The 12,680-nt window shown below is 42.4% G+C and overlaps 1 protein-coding gene across 1 annotated transcript in view; it reads left to right on the top strand.

Annotated features, from left to right (window-relative positions):
• EMCN (endomucin) overlaps positions 1 to 12,680 on the top strand; it is a 48,390-nt gene that overhangs the window by 25,294 nt on the left and 10,416 nt on the right. Inside the window, exons 5-6 of the mRNA XM_059818039.1 lie at positions 3,871 to 3,993; positions 10,524 to 10,556. Of these exons, the coding sequence (XP_059674022.1) occupies positions 3,871 to 3,993; positions 10,524 to 10,556 (156 nt within the window). The remainder of the gene's footprint in view (positions 1 to 3,870; positions 3,994 to 10,523; positions 10,557 to 12,680) is intronic.

Below are 12,680 nucleotides of genomic sequence, written 5' to 3'. Positions count from 1 at the left end.
GAAGACAGTGGTGGTAACATGTATTTCTCAATTGTCCTCCGGTCATTACTGCATGCTATAGGTAAACACTGAGTATAGTTGGCTGCTGAGACATGTTAGGCAGAGAGCTGTTTTAAAACATACATTTTTAAATACTTGGGGTTTTTTGCTTACCAGAAAATGTAAAGCTGGCAGAGAGCAGATACAATCAGCTATGGGTGTAAACATTAAAACTGAGATCTGCTTGGTTACCTCCGTAGCCAATTTCCATTTCTCTGAACGGGTGTGTAGTTGCTTTGGTTTTGCTACACTGGTATTTTTCAAAGCTTTCATGAATGCACTTGTTAAGGCAGATGGCTTCTCAGGCTATTGATTACAGGGGCGAGGCCTGTATGTGCGTTTATGCTAAAGTTATGAGCTCAAGGGAGAAGGTTTAGCCTTCTGTCTTACAGAGCCCTTGTACTGATGTTTTAACGTGTTTTGGGTGCAGTTCCTTCTGCCTTTTAAAGGTGCTTGCTTGATTCATTGATTGGCCAAGTAAGGTTTTAACACATATACAGATGACTCTCTTCTTTGCAGTGCATAGAGTATATGCAGAGTATTTGCTGCTTGCTTGAAGCATCTTATGATGTCAAAGCTAGTTAGGTAAGAGCCTGCTGTAAAGAAAATTTAAAGTACTGTTGGGAAATGCCAAAATATGTGCAGATTATATACAGGTTAAGTAGAAACTCATGCTAAGATCGAGTCAGGATATGTGTCAAATTTCAGCTGGTTAAAGAAAATGAAGGGTTTTCAGAGCACAAAGAGTAAGGAAATACCTGAGGCTCAGACAACAGCTTTGCAGAGCAGCTTCAGGTTCCCTGTTGTTGATTATCCCTTTGACAGATACATGTTAACACACTGTCATTTATCTTATCAAAATATCAGCAGGGAGAGCTGCATCACCACCAGGGAGTTCTGCCACTGCAGCAATCAGCCCCATTCGGACAGCTATTTTACAATCTTTACTGCTTTACCATTTTTATTCATAATCAGCTGTTGACAACAAACCCATTAACCAATGATATGAGTGCTTTGGCAGCAGCAGCAGCCGCCCTCCTTTGCTGTGCTGCGTTTCTGCGAGCCCAGGCCTCCCCCTGTCAGTCAGGCAGAAACCTTTGCTGCAGCTGGCTGAGCTGAAGCATGATGAATTACTGCAGCGATGTGTCAGTGGGGACGGCAGAACTGAGTCACCGTGTGCCCGCGCAGAGTCCCCCGCCTGTTCCCGTGCAGAGCACGGGCACCGTAGTAAGGACTTGCGCTGTTTCCTCCTGTTGAGATCAAATTAAACCTTGCATAGATATGAGTTATGGGATTTACCAAAAAGGCAGATTTCTAGCAGGCATACTGTGCTGTCAGTGCTGCTGTCACGTACGTGAGCAGTGGCTGGATATGGATGCTTCTGTTCCCATAGACTTTTGGCACAGAAGCTATTTGATCTGCTAAATGTATTGATGGTAGAGCCTATGCTGTGTATTAGGCATAAGGCTTGGATGCTGCTTAAAAGCTGCTTCAAAGCCACAAGTCAGAAAAGAATTGGGTTGCTAGGATTTAATCTTACAGTGGAATTAAGGGAACCTTCCCTGCTAGGTTGAGTTTTTCGTCTTGGAAGTGGTGAAAACTGGCACACAGACTTTTGCACTAAGCACCTCTACTTCACCCCTTGACGCTGGGAGCGGGGAGCCTGTTCTGCAGTCTGCTGAAATAAATGCAACAAGCTTCATGCCAAGCCCTAGGTAAAGGCATGAGTCATACCTGGTGCTACCCAAGTTGCAGGAAGAAAATCACCCAGGCTGAATTAAAAAAAAATTAAGTGGAAATGCTATCATCCCTCCCCTCCCGATCCCCTGCCGAGGCATATCCAGCGCACAGCCTATGTTCCCAAGAACAATCTGTTCTCGCAGCTCCCAAACATAAGAGGAGCACCCAGGGCTGGGCTGCTGCCAGGACTGATAGGACGCCTGGAACGTGTGATCCCCATGGGAAAACAGCTCTCCGTGGGGTTACAAGGCACCTGGCTGCCTCCCTCCTCGTCTCTCCCACACACCTGATTGTTTTGCAGTGTTCACAAAGCGTATTTGTGTTCGAATGTCTCTGCACATGAAGGCTTACTGTTATTCTGCCTTTTCATTCTCCCATGCAAGCTTTTACTGTTATGGTAAGGGAGCCACAAGATGGTTGCTGTTGCTGTTACTGTTACAAGCCTATGCATCTTAAAGGGAGCAGAAGATTCTTTTGTGGTTTTTTTTTTAATTGACCTCAGATTAAAATTCAACAATTAGAATTTGAGTCTGAAGCAACCACATTAAGAACCAAAAGTGGAAAAAGTTTGCTTTTAAAGATTCATTCAAGGCTTCTGTGATGAGAATGCAGGAATTATTAAAATCCTCAAATCCTTGCATTATACCATAGTAAAAAATGAGGTAGAGGGGCTTTTTACACTCATCTCTACTGCAGATTAGGCTTGCATATTGAAGGGGTACAATGCTGAGGTTTCTGGAGAGAGCTGATAGTGAAATCGTGCTTCTCATCACTAGAATCCCAGTGAAAGTTTTAGGCATTTAAGCTTGTTTTGCATAATTTTCGGTTATTGTTTCCTTCCATGCCTCGACCTTCAAAGACACTATCCCTGGTTGTACAGCTCCTCTCAGTTCCCAAAGTTTTATGAATCCCCCAACTCCAGTGGCTTCAGCTCACTCTTTCTTAGTTCATTGATTTCTGAAGCTTGCCTCTCCAAGGTATTGCACTTAATAAACAAGAGGGGAAAGGAAGGGTCAAGTTAAAGGTCTGTGGTGGTAGAATAGGGAGCTTTGGGTGTTGGGCTTTTTTTCCTGAGACAAGGGTTCTCTGAGGCGCCAAACTGGTAATCAAAGTTTCTGAATAAAGCGTGGGATGAATCATTCCTCAAGATTCACATGTTGCGTGTGCATGATGTTGCACTCATTTGACTAAAACATGTCTTAAAGTTGTTTTAGTTCCAGTGTTTGAAACGCATATGAAGAGGCACTGAAAAGTTTACAGCTCAGTTGCATCTCTGATTTATATCAGAAAGGAAGTATAAGGTTACTCTTGGGCACCCCTATGTTTTATTCAGTAGGTACTGTCTTGCCTGTTGTTATGCTGAGGTTTGAGCTTAGACGTAGGAATTATCAGCTGTGCTGGAACAGCTTAAATTCTTTCTTGTTGTCATTCGGTGACCTTCAGTTCCACGGGCTCAGGCGGTGCCCTGCACCATCTTCTTGGACTCACCTTAGGCTGCAAATCTTGTGACACGGATGGCCTTGATCCTCTATTGACTGTGTGAGAGCAGAAATAAGACACTTCAATTTTTCATACATTAATTTGCAGGGATATATTATTTCCTAGGCCTTAACAGCACAGAATGAAATCATTAACTCTGTGCTTAATTACAATACCTAAGGCTTTTTACAATATCACATTATGTGACAATTGTGCCTGATGCTTGCTTTTTTTTAATTATTATTATTATTTTTTTAAATGAAGGTTAAAGAGAGAGGGCAGTAAGCGAGCTTCTCTCTTCTTGCTTATGCTGCTCTTGAAGCAAGACTGTCTAGTTATTCTGGGGTCCCGAGTCAGAGCTCTAGGCTGTCTTCTGGCACAGATGTAAGGCTGTTTCTGATGCTAGGGTATGCTTTAAAGATGTCTCAACTATGACAGTAGTAATAACTCCATAGGGATGGTTCATCGCTTGACAAGCAGTTACCAGAAGCTGTAGTGCTTTCTGACCTTAAGTCTCTTCTATGATGGTGGGAGCGTTTATCTGAGGGATGGTCCAGGATCTATGACAATGATTAAAGAGGTATCTTACCTGAACATCTGTCTCATTTCCAGCTACACAAGCAAGTGGAACACAATTGGCACAAAATGAGAGTTTGGATGCTTCATCTACTAAGGCGTGGTCTTTTTCTTCTACAATGTCTCCACAAAAAAACACTTCTGCTCCTGGAACCTCAGGTAAGTCTTGAAAACATATACTCTATTTTCCTGTACAAACAGTTAAAAAGATGCAAATAATTTCAAATCTTTTCTTCATTTGTTGTGAATTGTCCTGGAATGAGGGCCACCTCCTTATTCATGCAGGATACGCTGTGTCCATGTCATCTAGCTGTGAAGTTATGATGAGTGATGGGTGAACTTCAAAACATTCAGTTGGGATACTCAATGTCATTACAGGAGGATATAAATTACGAAAGATAATAGCAATCTTTATATATGCTCTATGTGGTCATTGTGTAGCATTGACTGCCAGAGGAGGTCATCAAGATAAATTCTCTGGCTGCAAAGCAAAGGAGACAAAGGAGAAAACAGCTATAATTTTTACAATTGTTAATAAATCTGGAGGGCAAGTTAATGCATATTGCCAGTTAAATGACATTGTTCAAAGTACAACATGGTCACATGCGATCAAAAAGATATTAATCCTTCCCAACTCCAGTCTAGTTTTATTGTTTTTCTGGGTGTGTTTTGCTGTATTTATCCACTAGGCAGCAGTGTGGTAAATGTAGATGCCAGGTCATATGAGTGATCATTTATTATGCTTCTAGCTGGCTTAACTTTCCTAGCTTTTGAAGAACCACTTATTCATATTTTCTCAAGGTCTCTTGAGCCTTCACTTCACTCAATATTTACTTTCAGCTACATGTGTGTAAATCCAATAAGGACACTGACTTTGTTTGAGTATCCCAATTGTTACTAATGTTTAACATTCCCCAAGGGATGCAAGACTCTTTTTTACAACCTCTGGATTTTGTTTATGAGAGATAAGCATGCATGTGATTTTTCCTCATAGAGGATAGGATTGGATATGAAAGTGGAGTAATATCATATGCTCAGTGCACACTGAAATGCTTAGAAGCATGCAAAAAGATATTATAATGATAAGCATTTTAAGGAAGTTGGGATTTTTTATTTCTAATCCAAGGCCACTGATTTAGAGAGGATACTTTGCAATTATTTCAATAAGCCTATGCCCCATAATGCATATATTATGAGCTGTAGTTACCTGATTAGCCTGTTAGGTTTTGTGTCTTTTGGCAGACACGTGCATGGTATGGAAACCTTACCATTGGTACACTGCAATAAAGCAGTAAATCATGATGTTTTTAATTAAAGGTTCTCTCACACAGGTAAATTCTCCAGGTTAAAATGGTATTGTAATACATATCTGGCTATAGATCTCATAGAATCATTTAGGTTGGAAAAGACCTTTAAGAGGTATTGAATTACCTATTACATTGTTTGTACAATTACATTTTACATTTAAATTTTGCCCAGTAAGTTTTAAAACCTTCCTTGAGTCCGTTTGCGAAAGTCATCATCTTACTCAGCTCACTTCTCTGTAAAACCCCTAAATCTTCTTGAATTTGGGGACTACCCAAGATGCCAGGACTATAATTGCCTGGCTGAGAAAGAAAGGGCCCATCTATCCAGGGGCAGTCAGTCTAGGTGCTTGGCATAGCCAGTACTCTGAGTTCCCGTAAAACTGCCATTTCAAAATCACTTCCTCCCGCACCAGGATTTCCACGCTTACACCTTTCCTGTCTCCTCACAGCACCAGCTCCTCGCTTCTTTCTTGCAGCTTAAATATGCAAGAGATGGCATTACTCACCCTGATGAGTTAGGTAGCTTATCCCAAATGGGTCCACCTTCAGACCACCCTTGCTCCCTTATTCTCTGTATACGTTAAAGACTTTAAGAAAAAATGTTTTGCTTCCCTCTACACAGATTTTTTCTTCTATGTGCAGTTGCTCAGGGCCAAGAGAAGCCATATGCTGCACCCTAATAACTTAGAAAGCAATGCAAGTGTGAAGCCAGTTGTTTCATTCTGTGCTGAGACTAGAAGAAATGCTGACTCTCTTGCTGCCGTTAGATTATTTCTTCCCAGCTCTTTGAAATTTCACCTTCAGGGGCTTCTATAGGGGCTGGATACCTTTTGTTCACCAGAGTAGAGGCTGGTAGGCACAATGGGGCTGGCACTGCAGCCCATAGGGGATAGCAGAGCTTGCAAACTGAAAGCACCCAAGCCACAGCTTCTGCGTGGGAGCTCAGGGGAAGACGAATTAATGTGAAATTCATCCAAAACAGAACATTTCTATTTGGTATGCTCAACCAAAATAATTCAGCTGGCTACCCTCAATGCAAAAGAATATATTTAGTTTTGAGACCATCTTCCATTTTTAAAAAAAGCCATTTTGGTGAAAATTTCCTTTCTTCCTGCAGAAAAAGAAAAAAGCACATTTTGAAGAGAAATTTCCAACCAGCCATATCAAAAGATCAGGGTGTGGGAGGAGTGCCACAGAGAGCTGGAGAGCGACTGAAATGAGTGGGGGAGCCTAGGAAAGAACTTGGATAAACATCAGAGAACAGTATTGCTGTATTAAAGAAGATTGAAACCACCAGCCACGGAAGAGGGGCTGCATAGTGCTCACCCAGGCTAGAGAAGGCAATAGGGACTGTTTTTAGCAAAGAGCAACCTGCGTGCGTGCCACTGACACATACACTTCAACTTTAACTTTGGCTGTCGTGTATGATATACCTCCTACTCATTCTCCACCTCCACAGAGGATTGCTTGCTACTATTTAATTTTCTCCTTTTGTTTAATTAATGAAAAATTGGAGATTTAATGGATCAGTCAGAATCTAAATACATCTGAGAAACTGCAAGTATTGTAGCTTTTTATTCTGTGACCTAAACAACAAAAAATCCATAAAGCAATATGAGCTTAAGTTCACCTAGCAGGGTGGTAAGATCAAGTGATCTATTATAATAAACTGTCAGATGAATCAACCTGCTGCATCTATTGATATCTTTATTGCACTCCTCCAATTATAAATCCTACTCACTTGATTCACAGGAGGCATCTCCCTAAGAAAAATTCTTATGAGTAAGACAAGGAGGGTTTGACTCTTTCTGTACGCAAACTGTGTAGGAACTCTGGATAGTGATATTAGGTAAAAATTACCCACTGTATCTTCAGCTTCTTCACAAAGAGAGACACAAAAATCAAAGTGCCTGGGAGATGGAAAATTATAGCAAAGCCCCAGTTAACACAATTATAGATCTATGCCATGGTCAGGGTAAGGAGGGGTTTTTTAAAAGTTCTTAATTTTGCTTTGTTTTATATTGTGGTATCCCCCCTGAGTAATCAGCCACATTTATTCATTTGTTTTGCCAGTGAACACAGTTTCATGTGGCTGACCTCCAAAAACAGAAGCAGCAAACTGCAGAATATCCAGGCTGCTTAGGTAGTGGTTGTCGGAGAACAGAGTGGGGAGAGGTTAGTTATTGGTCTCTTTCTCCATCTGTCAAGCTTCTAACCAGCGCTGAACTGACTCAGGCAGGTATTTTCAAATCAAACCACCGTCATGTGCTGAATTTTTTTATCCTCGTCCTCCTTACTGCACAATGAGGACTCAGCACAGCCAGTGTTACACAGCTCACTTTTCATGATGAATCTGGAAATCTTCCCAGATTATTTATGCAGAGCATCTGCCCCCTAACTCGCAGCACCAAAGGATGTGCTAAGCTCTGAACAGGCAGTTAGAACAACTACGTAACTATGTTAGCAAGCAAAATGCTGCCTTTCCTCCTGTCCTTCTCTTTCTGTAGAACAGCAGCGTGTGACCCCACCACCAAAAAGGGCACTGGATGGTTATTTAAAAAATGCAAATTGAAAGTACCTGCTGAACCACTCTGATAAGCACAGCTTTGTTTGTGTGGCAGGGCTGAGCAATCTCCAAACAGAGGGTGAGCTGGCACCTTGCTTGCATACTGGAGATGGGGGGAGAGGGAGAAGGGCACAAGATTTTTCCTATTTGATTATTCATGCTCTAGCAGAATCTGGGTGAGAGACCTTTGGGAAAGATGCTTGTAGTTTTATTGTGTGTAGACATGTGCAGTTTTAAAAAAATAACAAAGGCTCAGGAGGCTCCTACAGTCCTTGAAGGAAGGGCAGGGATCTGTTGTCATGTTTCCTACCTGGGATTGTTTCTGCTGACTGGGTTTATCGAAGTGGCAACATCTGGCCGGGACAGCAGTGTGGGTTTTGGTTGTGCCTGCAGGTACTGACCCGCAGGTTGCCTCTCCCTTGCTGTTCACAGAGCCTAATGTTGCCAGCATACAGCTTTGACAAGCCATAAGTATTTGGGGTGAACTTGGATATCAGTCTCAGGCTTGACGTGCTTTTTGTTTATTTGCTCTAATTTGAGCCAAAGTGGTTCACTTTTTTTGCAAGAGTGAAGTTAAGGGAAAATGTCTAATTATGTTGTAATCTTGGCGGGTTTTCTTAGGAAAACTCAGGCTTGGGAGACAAGGCTTGACGTTTCATAGAGAAGTGACCTATTTGTAAGACTTGACAAGGTCTTCTGCCTTTCTCCAAGAAGATGCATACCCAGGGCTTTACTGTTTGCTTGTTCAACCATTGCTGTGTGACCACATGGTACTTTTTCCATGGGATCCCATTCCTTATAGGCTGAAGGAAAGGCAGTATTCGGGTAACAAGCAGTCATATCATATTTGGATGTTTCCTTAATGCCAGGAATGTGTCCTGCTGTGTTCTGTACTGTGTGTCGTTCCAAACCTCCTTTGACAGGCGAGTTATTAACTTCCTGAAAGCTTTTCCTTGGCTCTTGTTGTTAATGTTGCCCAAACGTGCTATAAACATAGCCTAATGAATCATCACAGAGATCTCCTCTGAGCAAGGTGACACTGTTTTTTGCAGATGATTGATGAGATGATAAAAGGCTTAGGAAAAAAGTCTCCTCTGGATCCTAGGAAGCCAGGGTGAGGTAACTGTATACCTTCAGAGTACTGAGCATTACTAATATTTAGTATGTTCAACAAGAGCTCTTACTGCTGACTTTTAAGTACTTGGCTTTTGAATCTGAACATACTTTTCATGCATTTTTGTGATTAAAATGCAGTTAAAGCTCTGTCACATATATCATTATCAAAAGTGGTTATTTGCACCCTGGTGGCTCAAGTGATCTATGTTTTTAATTGGGTGTACAGAGGAGAAAAAGACGAGCAGCCATTCTTGTTTTCAAAGACTACGTTCACAGCAGTAGAATAATGTGCTTCACTCATGTTACAGCTTCGGTGGTAGGAGCTGTCTTTGTGCAAAGCATCAGTCCACAGCACAGAAAATGCAGCGAGGGCATAAAAGTGGATTTGTACTCCCCAGGGACCCCGGTCGAAGGAGGAGGACTGCAACCCTGGGCACTCAGGGGAGAGGCTCAGTGCCTGCCTGGAGTTACACCTGCCTTCATGCCGCTCCCTCTGTGACCTCCCAGCCTGGCACAGCTGGGACACGGAGGATGTGCTGGTGGGTCACGTCCTCCCAGGGAGCTCTAGGGACAGGGTCAGATGCACTGCGTTCCCCACAGATGCTGCGGCAGCAGTGAACCCTGAAGAGACCCAACAAGGGAGCTTTTATGGTGCCCTCCAGCCTAGAGGAAGGTGACCAAATGCTGTGATTTATACCTCAAAATAATGAGCAACTGCTGAGGTTATAGTGCCTGAGGGATTTTTTTTTCCATGGTAGCTCCAGTAATCCAGTGTGAGAGGCCTCACCAGACAGGCAGAGTGCCAGTCACTCACCCCGGGCAAGAGACACTCTGTCTTGTACAAACAGATAAATGTTTTACTGCCAGTTCACACAGGTGGATAGCCTCAAAGACACAGATGAGTTAGGTGGCCGGCTTCCTTTGACTTTACAGTGATCACAGAAGAGATTTAATGCAATATAATAAAAAACACTGTGGGAGCAATGGTTGTCTGTGGCTGGCCTCCAAATGTGAAGTATTCACAGCCGCCTCAGTTTCCAAGCATACTACAGTCTAGATGCACAAAAGCAGCAGCATACTAACAAAAAGCTAACAAAAATTAGTGTTCTGCACCAAAAACTTGTGAAGTGGCTGGGGGAAGCTGACAGTAGTGAGCCAGTAAGCATTGTTCACAGCGCTCTGCAAGGTCCATTCCTTCTTCTTTGCCAATGCCTCTTACTTCTGCTGCTTGGCAGTCTGCTAGCCAAAAGCACCAAGCTAATTAATGAAGATTCATTTTTTAAACGGTTTTGTGACACTTGAAGACACGCCTCAATTAGGCATTTGAGTTTCTTCTATTAAAACACTTATTTGTCAGTTAAATGCCAGCTATTCACTCCCAGGCACTTATTTGGTTTTGGCAGGAGGAATTTTTTAGGAATGTATCAATTAATTCAGGATTTTCTTCTTTTAAGCAGAATAACAACCCAGCGTAGGCTGTGCTTTGGATTCTGCTCCCATCTAGAAGAGATGTCTGCAAACTTTCACAGCTCAGACTTTCTGGGCTTGGGAACAGTGTCAGCATGTCAGTTCAGGGTCAGCATTTCTTGTGGGGTTACTGAGCACGTTGCTAGAGTCTGCCAGTTTGTGTGATGTGAAGACTCTGGACATCTAACCTTAAAACAGTTACTAACAAACCTGTTCCTTCTGTTTTATTGCAGGCCTTCACATGAGCTCCCCGACAGAATCGACAAGTAAGAGCTCTGTGCACACTGGCAAAAAGGGCTGGCGTGGGGTGGGAGGGGGACAGCCTGAGGAAAGGAAGCATTCAGGGGAACAAGGAGGCTCTGGGGGAAGAATGAACCTGAAGCGTAGTACAGAGAAGCAGAGGAGTGATGCTCAACTTGTAGCAATGAGTAACTTTGCTGTGATTTCAGCTGAATGCCATGTTGGACTAGCAGGTACTGAAAAGAAAACAGGGTGGGAGCACAAAAAAAATCAGGCTTGGTGTATTGCATGATGCAATGGGAAATTGATATAAATAGAGTGTTTACCAAGGAGCTTGTTCTTGTCAGTGGCTCTCATTCCTCGTCCTGTGGTTGGAAGCAGCAGGTCCCAGAGTAAGGCAAGAGTTTCCTGTGCTAGTGAAGCTGTATTGTCCTATTTTCCTTTCTCTGGGCTTATCAGGAAACAGTCTCTTCTGTACTGGTCCCTGCAGTTCTTGCTGCTGCTGCCAGCAGAAGTTTGACCCTCCTGTTACCACGATGGATGTATTATTCCAATTGTTATTCTGATCCCACATCTTCCATCACTGGAAAATATCTTCCAGATTCACTTTCCAGATCCAGAGAAAGTAGAGATGATGGGCTGGCTTGTGAGAAACTTCAATGAATGAAGTGGATGACTGAGTTAAAGGTTTTAATTTCTTAATCCATTTTATTCATTCAGTAGTGCTTCTTTTTAGCTACTGCATTTCTAATTGATGGTCTCAAGTAGTTAAAATGCTAACCTATGGATTTGTCTTTCCTGGACTACTCACATCTTGGTCATTTAACAGAGAACTGGGAAAATAACCAGTGAATTTGAATCCTCAGGTTTTTCTCCTGAGGACATGCTGCACAAATGCAGGCATACACATTCCTGTTTTGCAGTGTAATTTGTTTCTGTTGACATTTTCAGTCAGTATCCAGGATAACTCATTGCTGTGATAATTGCCAGCTTGCCCTGTATATCATGCAGTATATCAGGTAAAGTAGTGAAAAGGGCAGTAGTATTTCCCTGGGAAATCTAAAGCAATCACATAGAATTATGAATTCATAAGAATTATTTCAGTCACTTGATAATGGCTCACAGTTTCCATCCTTACATTATCACCCCTCAGCAGACAGGCACCACAGGGAGAGAACTTCTGCTTCAAAGAAACATAGTGATTTTTCAGAGATAAGGGTCTCAGACAATTATTGTTTCCTACACTATAGCACCAGAAGGTCTCAGCTGTGGCTGTATTGTTTAGGCACCACACAAGCACATAGTAAGTGATCATTTTTCCCCAGGAGCTTTCGGTCTCTGGCCAGACAAATGAAAGGTGGGGGGCAGGAAGGGGAAGAAAAAAAAAAAAAAGTGAAAGGAAACAGAGAAGCTAAACAATCTGCCCAAAATTCACACAGCTACACAACAGCAGAACAAAAATGGAAACACAGCTCTCTGAAATCTTTCCCTGTGCACTACCAATCAATTCACATAAATTTTTAAGTAGGACCATGTGGCTCCTAGTTACCTGGAAAATCCAGTATACTGGCATATCCAGCAAACCTGTGGAGAAACTGGCCCCCAGCTGTTGCCTGCTTTACTCCTCTTGCATCAGGAGACAACATACTCTTACACATCTGAACAGACCAGTATGTTGTGAGAAAGGGAATACGGGCAGAAGGAGAATAATGGGGAAAAAACAATCACCAAAACATTTATCAATAGTGGGCCTGAGTTTTTAAAATCAGTGCAGCAAGGAATCCCTACAGGGTTGGGACCAACAAACCTTGTTTGTTACTCTAATTGAGCAAACTAGAATTATGTGTACTGCCTATATAAAAAAGTAAAAAAATCTATCTGTAAGAAAGATGGACCTGTCATTCAGAGACTTAGCAGAACAAAATTGTATTCTAGCCCTCAAAATGGCCCTGGGAAATTGGTTTTAATGACCAGGCTAATTTTGTAGTTTGTAGTTGAGCCCTCTTCTGTGCATCCCTACCAGTGTATGGGGTATGAATGGGTACCTGAGCAACGGATCAGAGCCTGCAACAGAGCCTCAGTGGGTGCTACCATGTTCTCACTACCTATATACAGAGCACTCTCTACTAGATCCCCTGCTTAACGGAGTA

This window comes from Gavia stellata, chromosome 5 (assembly GCF_030936135.1).
Source record: "Gavia stellata isolate bGavSte3 chromosome 5, bGavSte3.hap2, whole genome shotgun sequence".
NCBI classification, from domain to species: Eukaryota; Metazoa; Chordata; class Aves; order Gaviiformes; family Gaviidae; genus Gavia; species Gavia stellata.
This window is presented reverse-complemented; position numbering and strand designations above follow the sequence as displayed.